The 18,464-nt window shown below is 54.8% G+C and overlaps 1 protein-coding gene across 2 annotated transcripts in view; it reads left to right on the top strand.

Annotated features, from left to right (window-relative positions):
* Nucleotides 1–12,549, top strand: part of EFCAB10 (EF-hand calcium binding domain 10) — a 37,340-nt gene extending 24,791 nt beyond the window's left edge. For both annotated transcript variants that reach the window (XM_076056973.1, XM_076056974.1), the window contains 2 exons: nucleotides 6,218–6,308; nucleotides 10,759–12,549. In XM_076056973.1, the coding sequence (XP_075913088.1) occupies nucleotides 6,218–6,308; nucleotides 10,759–10,801 (134 nt within the window). In that variant the 3' untranslated portion in view covers nucleotides 10,802–12,549. The remainder of the gene's footprint in view (nucleotides 1–6,217; nucleotides 6,309–10,758) is intronic.
* Nucleotides 12,550–18,464: the final 5,915 nt, after the last annotated feature.

Here is an 18,464-nt window from a genome sequence, read left to right as displayed (position 1 = left end):
AGGAGCGACGCTCACAACAGCGAGCGGAGCGCCGGGTGGCTAAAGCACAGCAGGTTGGCACAGTAGGGGGCACAGGTGGTGCATCAGCCAGTCATCTCAGTCAGTCGACCCGTGGCACCTGGGTCTGCCCCGTGACCTCCTGCCAGCGGGCGTTCGACACTTCACGTGGCCTCAGGGTGCACATAGCCTGGCACAAGCGTCGTGGTGACGTCACCGCCACTTAGTGGCGAATGGCGGTTGTTGTTGTTGTTGTTGTACCTGTGTGTGTGTGTACCTTTGTGTGTACCTGTGTGTGTGTGTACCTGGTAATTGCTGCTCATTCAGAGGAGGAGTTGGAGACGTTGCTGCTGAAACTGGAGCGTGCCACTAAGAGGTGGGGCCTTACCATCAGCCCCACCAAAACTAAGCACCTGCCTGGGTATTTTATACCATCGGACACTCCAACCCCACAACTCCCAATCGGTGATGGGGCAGTTGTGGAGAGAGTGGAGAGTTTCCCATACCTGGGCAGTGTGCTTATGACTGGATCCGGTTTAACAGCAGAGGTCTCACTCCGAATCAATCGAGCGGCAATATCTTTTCATCGGTTGCGTAACACTGTGTGGAAGCTACCTGGTCTGTCGCTCCGCACTAAGCTTCAGGTCTTCTCGGCCACGGTCATTCCCTCCCTTCTCTACGCTTGCGAATCGTGGACCCCCCTAATGGAACATCTTCGCCGCTTAGAAAGATTTAGGCTGGCCTGCCTACGATCCATCCTGGGTTTAACCAGGCCGGATTGTGTGAGGAGCTCACAAATCCTTGAAAGATCTGGGCACGGTCCCATCGGTGAGCTCCTCCGGCAGGCAAGGCTGCGTTGGCTGGGTCATGTAGCCCGCATGCCCAGCCACCGCATGCCGAAACAGCTTTTGTTCGGCCGGATCGAGGTGGCTAAACGGGCGCGGCACGGTCTAGAGAAGAGATGGAGTGATGTGGTACAGGAGGACGTGGAGCTGAGTGGACTTGCCGATGACTGGTACCTGCGGTGTCAAGATCGGCCTCTGTGGAGGAGGCTCGTGAAGGACGCTACTGGGCAGTTGGAGGCAGTCGCCCTCCAACAACAACGGAGGGCGGAGGAGCGACGCTCACAACAACGAGCGGAGCGCCGGGTGGCTAAAGCACAGCAGGTTGGCACAGTAGGGTGCACAGGTGGTGCATCAGCCAGTCATCTCAGTCAGTCGACCCGTGGCACCTGGGTCTGCCCCGTGACCTCCTGCCCGCGGGCTTTTGACACTTCACGTGGCCTCAAGGTGCACATGGCCTGGCACAAGCGTCGTGGTGACGTCACCGCAACTTAGTGGCGAATGGCGGTTGTTGTTGTTGTTGTTGTTGTGTGTACCTGTGTGTGTGTGTACCTGTGTGTGTGTGTACCTGTGTGTGTGTGTGTACCTGTGTGTGTGTGTGTGTACCTGTGTGTGTGTGTGTACTTGTGTGTGTGTGTGTACCTGTGTGTGTGTGTACCTGTGTGTGTGTGTGTACCTGTGTGTGTGTGTACCTGTGTGTGTGTGTGTACCTGTGTGTGTCTGTACCTGTGTTTGTGTGTACCTGTGTGTGTGTGTACCTGTGTGTGTGTGTGTACCTGTGTGTGTGTGTACACACACAACTAAGCTTGTGCCGGAGGCCCCGGGGGGCCAGGCGTCTATGACGTCTCCTGGCCAAACCCCAATTGGCGGAGCCAGGAGATTGAATACCTACCCTCGGGGCTACTCCAGAAACAATGAAAAGCCACTACGGGTGGCCACGTGGAATGTTCGAACGCTCACTGCAGAGGAGAGGCTGCCACTCCTCTGTCGGGAGCTGGACCGGTACCGCCTGGATCTATGCGGCATTCAGGAGGTCCGGTGGACCGGCTCTGGCTCCTGCCACCATGAGGGGTGGACAGTCCTCTACTCGGGGCAGCAGACTGCCAAACAACAGGGTGTGGGTCTTCTTTTGAACAAAAGAATGAAGGGGGCGTGGGAGCGTGGCGGTGAGGTGTGGGAAGCTGTAAGCCCCAGGCTACTTTGGGCTCGCCTTCCCATCAACCGGAGGCGAGGAATGGTGGTCGTGGTTACTTATGCCCCCACCGAAGATGAACATCCGTGGAGGGATGCAGGCAAAGCCGATGAGTCAGATGCCTTCTATGACCTCCTGTCACAGGTGCTGGCTAAAGTGGCCCCTCGGGATAGAGTCATCATGTTGGGTGACTTCAATGCCCGAGTTGGTCATGATACTGGCACCTGGTCTGGAGTGATTGGAGGGCATGGGCCAGATCAGCTCAATAACAACGGTAGGAGGCTGCTAGATTTTTGTGCAGCCCATGGGCTTGTAATTACCAACACGCTGTTCCGGCATCGGCGCATCCACACAACATCATGGATGCATGCCGGGTCCAAGCAAGAACATCTGCTGGACTACATAGTGACGGACCAGCGAATGCGAGCCCATGTCCTTGACACCAGGACCTACCGTGGAGCTGATCTGCCCTCTGACCATCGACTAGTCATCTGTAAGATGCGCCTGCCATTCTTCCACTCCGGTGGTGGGTGTACACCCAGGACCCCATTCCAACCTAAAGTGGCCTGGTCTCAGTTATCTGATGAAAGTTGCAAGCGAGAATTTCATCATCGCTTGCGGCTGGGATTGGCATCGTCCCCGACTCCTCCTGATGTCGAGGGTAAATGGGCGAGGTTTAGGACTGTGACTCATGCAGCTGCAATGGCTGCTTTGGGTACGCGGTCCAGACCTCCCCAGACACCCTGGATGACAGAGGAGTTGTTCAGGATGGTTGAGAAAAAGCGACAGGCCCACTGTCATCGGCTACAGAATCCCACGTCAGAGAATGAGGAGGCTTACCGCAGCCTTCGCTCGGAGGTTCGGAGAGCCGTGAGGCGCTGCAAGGATGGGTGGTGGTCGCGGGTTGCTGAGGAGATGGAGTCTGCCTCAGTGGCCCGTGATCACAAATCTCTATTTAACTCCATCAAAAAAGTAACCTGCAGCACCACACCTATTACCATCATTAGGGGAAAAAACGGTGATCCAATTTCCGACCCCCAGGAACAGGTTCGCAGATTTGCTGAGCATTTCTGTGAGGTTCTGGGGGAGGGAAAATCCCTCAGCCAGGAAAACATCGTGGCACAAAGTGAGGATGACCCTGCTGAGGCTGCGGTGCCTCAAATATTGGATGAGGTCACCCCCTGTGAGTGGCTGGCTGAGGTGCCATCTGCTGAGGAAGTATTGAGGGCGATCGGGAGTCTGAGACCAGGAAAGGCAGCGGGCAGAGATGATCTCCCAAGCGAAATGCTGAGGGAGGGTGGCGTTTGTGCACAGACTGCCCTATATGACATCATAACAACAGTCTGGACCACTGGACGGGTTCCGCAGGATTGGAAGGATGCCCTGGTGGTCCCCCTTTTTAAGAAGGGGGACCGCACAGACTGTAACAACTACAGGGGCATCTCACTCCTCAGTGTGCCGGGAAAGGTCCTGGCAAGGATTATTCAGCATCGCCTTGCCAGGCACGCTGAGGAGAGGCTTGCGGAGCCCCAATGCGGTTTCAGGAAAGGGCGGTCCTGCACAGATGCCATATTTTCTGTCCGTCTGCTACAGCAGAGGTGTAGGGAATTCCAACAAGACCTACATCTCTGCTTTATTGACCTGGTCAAGGCCTATGATACCATCAGTAGGCCTGGGCTCTGGGTCGTTCTTCGTGCTTTTGGAGTACCTGACCCTCTGCTCACGATCATTAAGGACCTTCATGATGGTGAGCGGGCCCGGGTAAAACTACGTGGCCGGGAGTCAGAGCCATTCCCTGTACACCTTGGGGTGCGACAGGGATGTCCTCTGGCTCCCACATTATTTAACATCTATTTTGACCACGTAGTTCGTGAAGCCTTCAATAGCTGTACCGGGGGAATCTCAATATGGTACAGATATAATGGGAGGCTAATCGATGCCCGGGTGCGGTCAAGGGATGGCTCCCTATTGCTCAACCACGTTATGTATGCTGATGATTTGGTAATAGCTGCTCAGTCAGAGGAGGAGTTGGAGACGCTGCTGCTGAGACTGGAGCGTGCCACTAAGAGGTGGGGCCTTACCATCAGCCCCACCAAAACTAAGCACCTGCCTGGGTATTTTGTACCATCGGACACTCCACCCCCACAACTCCCAATCGGTGATGGGGCAGTTGTGGAGAGAGTGGAGAGTTTCCCATACCTGGGCAGTGTGCTTATGACTGGCTCCAGTTTAACAGCAGAGGTCTCACTACGAATCGGTCGAGCGGCAATATCTTTTCATCGGTTGCGTAACGCTGTGTGGAAGCTACCTGGTCTGTCGCTCCGCACTAAGCTTCAGGTCTTCTCGGCCACGGTCATTCCCTCCCTTCTCTACGCTTGCGAAACGTGGACCCCCCTAATGGAACATCTTCGCCGGTTAGAAACATTTAGGCTGGCCTGCCTACGATCCATCCTGGGTTTAACCAGACTGGATTGTGTGAGGAGCTCACAAATCCTTGAAAGATCTGGGCAGGGTCCCATCGGTGAGCTCCTCCGGCAGGCAAGGCTGCGATGGCTGGGTCATGTAGCCCGCATGCCCAGCCACCGCATGCCGAAACAGCTTTTGTTTGGCCGGATTGAGGGGGCTAAGCGGGCGCGGCACGGGCTAGAGAAGAGATGGAGTGATGTGGTACAGGAGGACGTGGAGCTGAGTGGACTTGCTGATGACTGGTACCAGCGGTGTCAAGATCGGCCTCTGTGGAGGAGGCTCGTGAAGGATGCTACTGGGCAGTTGGAGGCAGTCGCCCTCCAACAACAACGGAGGGCGGAGGAGCGACGCTCACAACAGCGAGCGGAGCGCCGGGTGGCTAAAGCACAGCAGGTTGGCACAGTAGGGGGCACAGGTGGTGCATCAGCCAGTCATCTCAGTCAGTCGACCCGTGGCACCTGGGTCTGCCCCGTGACATCCTGCAAGCGGGCATTCGACACCTCACGTGGCCTCAGGGTGCACATAGCCTGGCACAAGCGTCGTGGTGACGTCACCGCCACTTAGTGGCGAATGGCGGTTGTTGTTGTTGTGTGTGTACCTGTGTGTGTGTGTGTACCTGTGTGTGTGTGTGTACCTGTGTGTGTGTGTGTACCTGTGTGTGTGTGTACCTGTGTTTGTGTGTACCTGTGTGTGTGTGTACCTGTGTGTGTGTGTGTACCTGTGTGTGTGTACCTGTGTGTGTGTGTACCTGTGTGTGTGTACCTGTGTGTGTGTGTACCTGTGTGTGTGTGTGTACCTGTGTGTGTGTGTACCTGTGTGTGTGTGTGTACCTGTGTGTGTGTGTACCTGTGTGTGTGTGTGTACCTGTGTGTGTGTGTACCTGTGTGTGTGTGTGTACCTGTGTGTGTGTGTACCTGTGTGTGTGTACCTGTGTGTGTGTGTACCTGTGTGTGTGTGTACCTGTGTGTGTGTACCTGTGTGTGTGTGTGTGTACCTGTGTGTGTGTGTGTGTGTACCTGTGTGTGTGTGTGTACCTGTGTGTGTGTGTACCTGTGTGTGTGTGTACCTGTGTGTGTGTGTACCTGTGTGTGTGTGTACCTGTGTGTGTGTGTGTACCTGTGTGTGTGTGTGTACCTGTGTGTGTGTGTACCTGTGTGTGTGTGTACCTGTGTGTGTGTGTGTACCTGTGTGTGTGTGTGTACCTGTGTGTGTGTGTACCTGTGTGTGTGTACCTGTGTGTGTGTACCTGTGTGTGTGTGTACCTGTGTGTGTGTGTGTGTACCTGTGTGTGTGTGTGTGAGCGGTGGTGTAGCGGTTAGCGCCACGCTGCGCTACGATCCCGGCTCCCCGGGTTCGATTCCCGCTCACGGCCAACACCGGTGACGATTATCTGAACCGGAGTTCCCGGTGCGATGTAGAAACATCGCCACTGGGGAGACAAAGGCGGCCGGGCGTGGTGCTGCTGGCCACCCACCCCCTCGCGTGCGCCGCCACCACCACCACCACCACCGCTCGCTCCCCACAACTTCCGGGGTGACAGGGGCCTAGCTGGGGGTCTCCTCCACTCCTCGCCGTGGTTTTCCCACCTGATGACGAATGCTTGCGTCGCGATGGATCTGTTTGTGAGGAGCTTGGCGAGAGAACCCCAGGGTGTGGATCGCTGCAGCGACGGCAGCCTCAGGTGGGGACTGACCCGAAACGTCTATGGCCCCCCGTGCAGTGCTGGAGACGCTGGGGGCCGTGGGGTTCAACGCCTCTCCCGCCGGGGCCGCCGGGGACGCGGTCACTCTGGACACCCTCACCTCGGAAGGGTACGGAGCCCACACAACAACAACAACAACAACCACAACAACAGCAACAACAACAATCACAACAACAATCACAACAACAACAACAACCACAACAACCACCACAACAACAACCACAACAACAACCACAAAAACAACCACAACAATCACAACAACAACCACAACAACAACAATAACCACAACAACAATCACAAAAACAACCACAACAACAATCACAAAAACAACAACAATCACAACAACAACAACAACCACAACAACAGCAACAACAACAACCACAACAACAGCAACAACAATAACCACAACAACAATCACAAAAACAACAACAACCACAACAACAATCACCACGACAACAATCACAACAACAACCACAACAACAATCACCACAACAACAGCAACAATCACAACAACAACAACAACAACCACAACAACAACCACAACAACAATCACCACAACAACAACAATCACCACAACAACAACAATCACAACAATGACAACAACCACAACAACAATCACTACAACCACAACAACAACAACAATCACAACAGCAACCACAACAACCACAACAACAACCACAACAGCCACAACAACAACGACAACCACAACAACCACAACAGCAACCACAACAACCACAACAACAACAATCACAACAACAACCACAACAACCACAACAACAACCACAACAACAACAATCACAACAACAACCACAACAACCACAACCACAACAACAACCACAACAACAACAATCACAACAATCACAACAACAACCACAACAACCACAACAACCACAACAACCACAACAATCACAACAACAACCACAACAGCCACAACCACAACAACAACCACAACCACAACAACAACCACAACAACAACAACAATCACAACAACCACAACAACAACCGCCGCCTTTCACGTCACCACGGCGCCCGTGCCAGGCTATGTGCACGTTTGAGGCCACGTGAAGTGTCGAACACTACCACACACACACACACAGACAGGGTACACACACACACACACAGACACACACACAGGGGTACACACAGACACAAAAAGATCAAAGATCCCCCATATAGCCTTAACAGACTGTAGGGGCAAGTGCTGTTAGCGAGCACCTATGAAGGCCGGAACGGTACGAGGGGGTGGGTGGCCAGCACCACGCCCGACCACCTTTGTCTCCCTAGTGGCAATGTTTACACACTGCACCAGGTACTGATTTGAGGCTGAGTCGACCTAGGGGAGGCCCGGGACCGGTTCAGATAATCGTCACTGGTGTTTGCCGTGAGCGGGAATCGAACCCGTGTCGCCGGGTTCATAGCGCAGCGTGGCGCTAACCGCTACACTATCGCTACCCACCGTACCGGTCATCGGCAAGTCCACTCAGCTCCACGTCCTCCTGTACCACATCACTCCATCTCTTCTCTAGCCCGTGCCGCGCCCGCTTAGCCCCCTCAATCCGGCCAAACAAAAGCTGTTTCGGCATGCGGTGGCTGGGCATGCGTGCTACATGACCCAGCCATCGCAGCCTTGCCTGCCGGAGGAGCTCACCGATGGGACCCTGCCCAGATCTTTCAAGGATTTGTGAGCTCCTCACACAATCCAGTCTGGTTAAACCCAGGATGGATCGTAGGCAGGCCAGCCTAAATGTTTCTAACCGGCGAAGATGTTCCATTAGGGGGGTCCACGTTTCGCAAGCGTAGAGAAGGGAGGGAATGACCGTGGCCGAGAAGACCTGAAGCTTAGTGCGGAGCGACAGACCAGGTAGCTTCCACACAGCGTTACGCAACCGATGAAAAGATATTGCCGCTCGACTGATTCGGAGTGAGACCTCTGCTGTTAAACTGGAGCCAGTCATAAGCACACTGCCCAGGTATGGGAAACTCTCCACTCTCTCCACAACTGCCCCATCACCGATTGGGAGTTGTGGGGGTGGAGTGTCCGATGGTACAAAATACCCAGGCAGGTGCTTAGTTTTGGTGGGGCTGATGGTAAGGCCCCATCTCTTAGTGGCATGCTCCAGTCTCAGCAGCAGCGTCTCCAACTCCTCCTCTGACTGAGCAGCTATTACCAAGTCATCAGCATACATAACGTGGTTGAGCAATAGGGAGCCATCCCTTGACCGCACCCGGGCATCGATTAGCCTCCCATTATATCTGTACCATATGGAGATTCCCCCGGTACAGCTATTGAAGGCTTCACGAACTACGTGGTCAAAATAGATGTTAAATAATGTGGGAGCCAGAGGACATCCCTGTCGCACCCCAAGGTGTACAGGGAATGGCTCTGACTCCCGGCCACGTAGTTTTACCCGGGCCCGCTCACCATCATGAAGGTCCTTAATGATCGTGAGCAGAGGGTCAGGTACTCCAAAAGCACGAAGAACGACCCAGAGCCCAGGCCTACTGATGGTATCATAGGCCTTGACCAGGTCAATAAAGCAGAGATGTAGGTCTTGTTGGAATTCCCTACACCTCTGCTGTAGCAGACGGACAGAAAATATGGCATCTGTGCAGGACCGACACACACACAGACACACACACAGACACACACACACAGACACACACAGACACACACACACAGACAGGGTACACACAGGCACACACACACAGACACACACACAGACACAGACACACACACAGACACACACAGACACACACAGACACACACACACACAGACACACAGACACACACACACAGACACACACACACAGACACACACAGACACACACACAGACACACACACAGACACACACACACAGACAGGGTACACACACACACACAGGGGTACACACAAAGACACACACAGGGGGTACACACACACAGGTGGTACACACACAGGGGTACACACACACAGACACACACACACAGGGGGTACACACAGACACACACAGGGGTACACGCAGACAGGGGGTAGACACACACAGACAGTGGGTACACACAGACACACAGGGTACACACACACAGGGTACACACACACACAGGGGTACACACACACACAGACACACACACAGACAGGGGTACACACACACACACAGACAGGGGTACACACACACAGGCACACACACAGACAGGGGTACACACACACACAGACAGGGGGTACACACACACACACAGACAGGGGTACACACACACAGACAGGGGTACACACACACAGACAGGGGTACACACACACACACAGACAGGGGTACACACACACACACAGACACGCACACAGACACACACAGACAGGGGTACACACACACAGACAGGGGTACACACACACACAGACAGGGGTACACACACACACAGACACACACACAGACACACACAGACAGGGGTACACACACACAGACACACACACAGACACACACAGACAGGGGTACACACACACACAGACAGGGGTACACACACACACACAGACAGGTGTACACACACACACAGACACACACACAGACACACACAGACAGGGGTACACACACACACAGACAGGGGTACACACACACACACACACAGGGGTACACACACACACAGACACACACACAGACACACACAGACAGGGGTACACACACCCAGACAGGGGTACACACACACAGACAGGGGTACACACACACACAGGGGTACGCACACACACAGACACACACACAGACACACACAGACAGGGGTACACACACACAGAAAGGGGGTACACACACACAGACACACACACAGACGTACACACACACACACAGACACACACACACACAGACACACACACAGACACACACAGACACACACACACAGACACACACACAGACACACACAGGTACACACACACACAGACAGACACACACACAGACGTACACACACACACACAGACACACACAGGTACACACACACACAGACACATACACACACACACAGGGGGTACACACACACACACAGGTACACACACACACAGACGTACACACACAGACACACCCAGGTACACACACACAGACACACACACACAGGTACACACACACACAGACACACACAGGTACACACACACACACAGACACACACACACGCAGACACACACACAGACACACACACAGACACACACACACAGACACACACACACAGACACACACACAGGTACACACACACACACAGGTACACACACACACAGACACACACACACAGACACACACACACAGACACACACACAGACATACACAGACACACACACACACACACAGGTACACACACACACAGACACACACACACAGACGTACACACAGACACACACACACACACACAGGTACACACACACACAGACACACACACAGACACACACACACACACACAGACACACACAGACACACACACAGACACACACACAGGTACACACACACACAGGTACACACACACACAGACACACACACACACACACAGGTACACACACACACACAGACACACAGGGGGTAGACCCCCTGGTTCTGACGAGAGGTTCTCTCCACAGCGTCCGGGGTCTCCGTGCGGCTGCTGCCACCTACAGCGAGTGAACCGCCCCGTCAGGGGGAGCACGCAGAGGGGAGGAGGAGGATGAGGATGGAACAGATGGGGATTAGCCCACACACCCTGCTCAATGAGTGGGTGGGAGAGTGGGTGACTGAGTGAGTGGGTCAGTGAGTGAGTGAGTGGGTGAATGGGTGAGTGGGTGAGTGAGTGGGTGAGTGAGTGGGTGAGTGGGTGAGTGGATGCGTGGGTGAGAGGGTGAGTGAGTGGGTGAGTGAGTGAAGAGGGTCAGTGAGTGAGTGGGTGGATGCGTGGGTGAGAGGGTGAGTGAGTGGGTGAGTGAGTGGGTGAGTGGGTGAGTGGGTGAGTGAGTGAGTGGGTGAGTGAGTGAGAGGGTCAGTGAGTGAGTGGGTGGGTGAATGGGTGAGTGAGTGAGTGGGTGAATGGGTGAGTGAGTGGGTGAGTGAGTGGGTGAGTGAGTGAGTGAGTGGATGCGTGGGTGAGAGGGTGAGTGAGTGGGTGAGTGAGTGAAGAGGGTCAGTGAGTGAGTGGGTGGATGCGTGGGTGAGAGGGTGAGTGAGTGGGTGAGTGAGTGGGTGAGTGGGTGAGTGGGTGAGTGAGTGAGTGGGTGAGTGAGTGAGAGGGTCAGTGAGTGAGTGGGTGGGTGAATGGGTGAGTGAGTGAGTGGGTGAATGGGTGAGTGAGTGGGTGAGTGAGTGGGTGAGTGAGTGAGTGGATGCGTGGGTGAGAGGGTGAGTGAGTGGGTGAGAGGGTGAGTGAGTGGGTGAGTGGATGCGTGGGTGAGAGAGTGAGTGAGTGGGTGAGTGAGTGGGTGGGTGGGTGAGTAGGTGAGTGGGTGAGTGAGTGAGTGGGTGAGTGAGTGAGAGGGTCAGTGAGTGAGTGGGTGGGTGAATGGGTGAGTGAGTGGGTGAATGGGTGAGTGAGTGGGTGAGTGAGTGGATGCGTGGGTGAGAGGGTGAGTGAGTGGGTGAGAGGGTGAGTGAGTGGGTGAGTGGATGCGTGGGTGAGAGGGTGAGTGAGTGGGTGAGTGAGTGGGTGGGTGGGTGAGTAGGTGAGTGGGTCAGTGAGTGAGTGGGTGGGTGAATGGGTGAGTGAGTGAGTGGGTGAATGGGTGAGTGGGTGAGTGAGTGGGTGAGTGAGTGAGTGGATGCGTGGGTGAGAGGGTGAGTGAGTGGGTGAGAGGGTGAGTGAGTGGGTGAGTGAGTGAGTGGATGCGTGGGTGAGAGGGTGAGTGAGAGGGTGAGTGAGTGAGTGAGAGGGTGAGTGAGTGAGTGGGTGTCTCTATGGGTCTCTATGGGTCTCTATGTGTCTCCGTGTGTCTCTATGGGTCTCTATGAGTCTCTATGGGTCTCTATGAGTCTCTATGGGTCTCTATGGGTCTCCGTGTGTCTCTATGGGTCTCTATGAGTCTCTATGGGTCTCTATGGGTCTCTATGCATCTCCGTGTGTCTATGGGTCTCTATGGGTCTCTATGGGTATCCGTGTGTCTATGGGTCTCTATGGGTCTCTATGGGTCTCCGTGTGTCTCTATGGGTCTCTATGGGTCTCCGTCTGTCTCTATGGGTCTCTATGGGTCTCTATGGGTATCTGTCTGTCTCTATGGGTCTCTATGGGTCTCTATGGGTCTCTATGAGTCTCTATGGGTCTCTATGGGTCTCCGTGTCTCTCTATGGGTCTCTATGGGTCTCCGTCTGTCTCTATGGGTCTCTCTGGGTCTCTATGAATAACGCTGGGTCTCTATATTCATTGAAATAAAAACTGTGAATGCGTGTAATTATTGTCTTTGTGATTCTGTTCGGGCACCACTGCAGCTCGTGAGATGTTGACTACCTCGCCTGGTACACAGGAGGTCGTGGGTTCTATCAAGACCCTGACTATGCCTGTAGCCACTGCAGCTCGTGAGATGTTGACTACCTCGCCTGGTACACAGGAGGTCGTGGGTTCTATCAAGACCCTGACTATGCCTGTAGCCACTGCAGCTCGTGAGATGTTGACTACCTCGCCTGGTACACAGGAGGTCGTGGGTTCGATCCCGACCCTGACGACGCCTGTAGCCACTGCAGCTCGTGAGATGTTGACTACCTCGCCTGGTACACAGGAGGTCGTGGGTTCTATCAAGACCCTGACTATGCCTGTAGCCACTGCAGCTCGTGAGATGTTGACTACCTCGCCTGGTACACAGGAGGTCGTGGGTTCTATCAACACCCTGACTATGCCTGTAGCCACTGCAGCTCGTGAGATGTTGACTACCTCGCCTGGTACACAGGAGGTCGTGGGTTCGATCCCGACCCTGACGACGCCTGTAGCCACTGCAGCTCGTGAGATGTTGACTACCTCGCCTGGCCCACAGGAGGTCGTGGGTTCTATCAAGACCCTGACTATGCCTGTAGCCACTGCAGCTCGTGAGATGTTGACTACCTCGCCTGGTACGCAAGAGGTCGTGGGTTCGATCCCGACCCTGACGACGCCTGTAGCCACTGCAGCTCGTGAGATGTTGACTACCTCGCCTGGTACACAGGAGGTCGTGGGTTCTATCAAGACCCTGACTATGCCTGTAGCCACTGCAGCTCGTGAGATGTTGACTACCTCGCCTGGTACACAGGAGGTCGTGGGTTCGATCCCGACCCTGACGACGCCTGTAGCCACTGCAGCTCGTGAGATGTTGACTACCTCGCCTGGTACGCAAGAGGTCGTGGGTTCTATCAAGACCCTGACTATGCCTGTAGCCACTGCAGCTCGTGAGATGTTGACTACCTCGCCTGGTACGCAAGAGGTCGTGGGTTCTATCAAGACCCTGACTATGCCTGTAGCCACTGCAGCTCGTGAGATGTTGACTACCTCGCCCGGTACACAGGAGGTCGTGGGCTCGATCCCGACCCTGACGACGCCTGTAGCCACTGCAGCTCGTGAGATGTTGACTACCTCGCCTGGTGCGCAGGAGGTCGTGGGCTCGATCCCGACCCTGACGACGCCTGTAGCCACTGCAGCTCGTGAGATGTTGACTACCTCGCCTGGTACGCAGGAGGTCGTGGGTTCGATCCCGACCCTGACGACGCCTGTAGCCACTGCAGCTCGTGAGATGTTGACTACCTCGCCTGGTACGCAAGAGGTCGTGGGTTCTATCAAGACCCTGACTATGCCTGTAGCCACTGCAGCTCGTGAGATGTTGACTACCTCGCCTGGTACGCATGAATCCGTGGGTTCGATCCCGACTCTCTCTCTCACCACGTGGTCAAGTGATTTTTTTTTCTCCAGATCTTCCGGGTCTTCACTCCACATTCATAAGTATTTCTCCGCTGCTATGAATGTCCACGTGACGATGATGATGATGATATCAGGCACTTGTTTGAGCTGATACCATCTGTGATGGCCACGTTGCTTCTGACACAAGGAGCCGATATCGTCATCACGTGGAAATGTCTTTACATCATCAGTCAAAGAGTCTCAAAGGCGTGACGTTGACGCCAAATGTGCAAGGGGAACACCGAACGACCCGGAGAAAAATTTCACTCAGTGACCACCACCACCGAGAGAGAGAGAGACAAATATACAGCAGCAGCAGGCATCGTCAGGGTCGGGATGGAACCCACGACCTCCTGTACACCAGGCGAGGTAGTCAACATCTCCTAGCCACCGTGATGATGAGAGAGAGAGAGACGCAGACTCCAACTATACTACAGCAGCAGCAGGCATCGTCAGGGTCAGTATCGAACCCACGACCTCCTGTACACCAGGCGAGGTAGTCAACATCTCATAGCCACCGTGATAATGATGATGAGAGAGAGACGCAGACTCCAACTATACAGCAGCAGCAGCAGCAGGCATCGTCAGGGTCAGGATAGAACCCACGACCTCCTGTACACCAGGCGAGGTAGTCAACACCTCCTAGCCACCGTGATGATGAGAGAGAGACGCAGACTCCAAATATACAGCAGCAGCAGCAGCAGGCATCGTCTGGGTCGGGATGGAACCCACGACCTCCTGTACACCAGGCGAGGTAGTCAACATCTCCTAGCCACCGTGATGATGAGAGAGAGAGACGCAGACTCCAAATATACAGCAGCAGCAGCAGGCATCGTCAGGGTCGGGATGGAACCCACGACCTCCTGTACACCAGGCGAGGTAGTCAACATCTCCTAGCCACCGTGATGATGATGAGAGAGAGACGCAGACTCCAAATATACAGCAGCAGCAGCAGGCATCGTCAGGGTCGGTATTGAACCCACGACCTCCTGTACACCAGGCGAGGTAGTCAACATCTCCTAGCCACCGTGATAATGATGATGAGAGAGAGACGCAGACTCCAAATATACAGCAGCAGCAGCAGGCATCGTCAGGGTCAGTATTGAACCCACGACCTCCTGTACACCAGGCGAGGTAGTCAACATCTCCTAGCCACCGTGATGATGATGATGAGAGAGAGAGACGCAGACTCCAACTATACAGCAGCAGCAGCAGGCATCGTCAGGGTCGGGATGGAACCCACGACCTCCTGTACACCAGGCGAGGTAGTCAACATCTCCTAGCCACCGTGATGATGATGAGAGAGAGACGCAGACTCCAACTATACAGCAGCAGCAGCAGGCATCGTCAGGGTCGGGATGGAACCCACGACCTCCTGTACACCAGGCGAGGTAGTCAACATCTCCTAGCCACCGTGATGATGATGATGAGAGAGAGACGCAGACTCCAACTATACAGCAGCAGCAGCAGGCATCGTCAGGGTCGGGATGGAACCCACGACCTCCTGTACACCAGGCGAGGTAGTCAACATCTCCTAGCCACCGTGATGATGATGATGAGAGAGAGACGCAGACTCCAACTATACAGCAGCAGCAGCAGGCATCGTCAGGGTCGGGATGGAACCCACGACCTCCTGTACACCAGGCGAGGTAGTCAACATCTCCTAGCCACCGTGATGATGATGATGAGAGAGAGACGCAGACTCCAACTATACAGCAGCAGCAGCAGGCATCGTCAGGGTCGGGATGGAACCCACGACCTCCTGTACACCAGGCGAGGTAGTCAACATCTCCTAGCCACCGTGATGATGATGATGAGAGAGAGAGACGCAGACTCCAACTATACAGCAGCAGCAGCAGACATCGTCAGGGTCAGGATGGAACCCACGACCTCCTGTACACCAGGCGAGGTAGTCAACATCTGCTAGCCACCGTGATGATGAGAGAGAGACGCAGACTCCAAATATACAGCAGCAGCAGCAGGCATCGTCAGGGTCAGTATTGAACCCACGACCTCCTGTACACCAGGCGAGGTAGTCAACATCTCCTAGCCACCGTGATGATGATGAGAGAGAGAGACGCAGACTCCAACTATACAGCAGCAGCAGCAGGCATCGTCAGGGTCAGGATAGAACCCACGACCTCCTGTACACCAGGCGAGGTAGTCAACATCTCCTAGCCACCGTGATGATGAGAGAGAGAGACGTAGACTCCAACTATACAGCAGCAGCAGCAGGCATCGTCAGGGTCAGGATAGAACCCACGACCTCCTGTACACCAGGCGAGGTAGTCAACATCTCCTAGCCACCGTGATGATGATGATGAGAGAGAGACGCAGACTCCAAATATACAGCAGCAGCAGGCATCGTCAGGGTCGGGATGGAACCCACGACCTCCTGTACACCAGGCGAGGTAGTCAACATCTCCTAGCCACCGTGATGATGATGATGATGAGAGAGACGCAGACTCCAAATATACAGCAGCAGGCATCGTTAGGGTCGGGATGGAACCCACGACCTCCTGTACACCAGGCGAGGTAGTCAACATCTAGCCACCGTGATGATGAGAGAGAGACGCAGACTCCAACTATACAGCAGCAGCAGCAGGCATCGTCAGGGTCGGGATCGAACCCACGACCTCCTGTACACTAGGCGAGGTAGTCAACATCTCATAGCCACCGTGATGATGATGATGAGAGAGAGACGCAGGTTCCAACTATACAGCAGCAGCAGGCATCGTCAGGGTCAGTATTGAACCCACGACCTCCTGTACACCAGGCGAGGTAGTCAACATCTCCTAGCCACCGTGATGATGATGATGAGAGAGAGACGCAGACTCCAACTATACAGCAGCAGCAGGCATCGTCAGGGTCGGGATGGAACCCACGACCTCCTGTACACCAGGCGAGGTAGTCAACATCTCACCACAGAGAGAGACGCAGACTCTACAAGTGCATCAGCAGGCATCGTCAGGGTCGGGATGGAACCCACGACCTCCTGTACACCAGGCGAGGTAGTCAACATCCGCCTCTCCCATTGCCCAGCGTGTGCCGAGTCTACACGTGGAGGATGTTTGGGGTGTCTGTGGGTGTCTGTGCCCTGGGACACTTCACGTGGCCTCAAGGTGCACATGGCCTGGCACAAGCGTCGTGGTGTTGTTGTTGTTGTGCGCTGGGATTGTGGAAACGGATCGGAGCCACGTTCAGTCGTTCCCGGCGGCGGCGGCGGTGACGGGCAGGGAGAAGAGCAATGGGGTCAAATCTTCAATTTCGATTTAAAGCTTTCGTGACTGCAAGGATTCGTCTTCTTTGGTTCTTTCGGTAAAGTCACCACGTGGAATGGGAATGAAATAATAAAACAAAATAAGACGATAAAATTCTCACGACGTTTCGGCCACAACACAAGTAGCCTACTTGTGTTAGTAGGCTACTTGTGAGTGAGAGCGTGGGTGAGTGAGAGGGTGAGTGAGTGAGTGAGAGGGTGGGTGAGTGAGTGAGTGGGTGAGAGGGTGGGTGAGTGAGTGAGTGGGTGAGAGGGTGGGTGAGTGAGTGAGTGGGTGAGAGGGTGGGTGGGTGTGTGAGTGAGTGAGAGGGTCAGTGAGAGGGTGAGTGGGTGTGTGAGTGGGTGAGTGTGTGAGTGGGTGAGTGAGTGAGAGGGTGAGTGAGAAGGTGGGTGAGTGTGTGAGTGAGTGGGTGAGTGGGTGGGTGAGTGGGTGAGTGGGTGGGTGAGTGAGAGGGTGGGTGAGTGGGTGGGTGAGTGGGTGGGTGGGTGAGTGAGTGGGTGAGTGAGTGGGTGAGTGGGTGGGTGGGTGAGTGAGTGAGTAGGTCAGTGAGTGAGTGGGTGTGTGTGAGTGAGTCGGTGAGTGGGTGGGTGAGTGAGTGTGTGAGTGGGTGTGTGAGTGGGTGAATGAGTGAGTGGGTGCGTGTGTGGGTGAGTGGGTGGGTGGGTGAGTGGGTGAGTGTGTGGGTGAGTGTGTGGGTGAGTGTGTGGGTGAGTGAGTGGGTGAGTGAGAGGGTGAGTGAGTGAGTGGGTGAGTGTGTGGGTGAGTGTGTGGGTGAGTGAGTGGGTGAGTGAGTGAGTGGGTGAGTGTGTGGGTGAGTGGGTGGGTGAGTGGGTGAGTGAGTGTATGAGTGAGTGAGTGGGTGAGTGAGTGGGTGGTGAGTGAGTGGGTGAGTGAGTGAGTGGGTGAGTGAGTGGGTGGGTGGGTGAGTGGGTGAGTGAGTAGGTGGGTGGGTGAGTGGGTGAGTGAGAGGGTGAGTGGGTGTGTGAGTGGGTGAGTGAGTGTGTGAGTGAGTGTGTGAGTGAGTGGGTGAGTGTGTGAGTGAGTGGGTGAGTGAGAGGGTGAGTGAGTGGGTGAGTGAGTGGGTGGGTGAGTGAGTGGGTGAGTGAGTAGGTGGGTGGGTGAGTGGGTGAGTGAGAGGGTGAGTGGGTGAGTGAGGTGAGGTGAG

The sequence above is a fragment of the Petromyzon marinus genome, chromosome 79 (assembly GCF_048934315.1).
Source record: "Petromyzon marinus isolate PM22_M1 ecotype Great Lakes invasive population chromosome 79, UKy_Petmar_22M1.pri1.0, whole genome shotgun sequence".
NCBI classification, from domain to species: Eukaryota; Metazoa; Chordata; class Hyperoartia; order Petromyzontiformes; family Petromyzontidae; genus Petromyzon; species Petromyzon marinus.
This window is presented reverse-complemented; position numbering and strand designations above follow the sequence as displayed.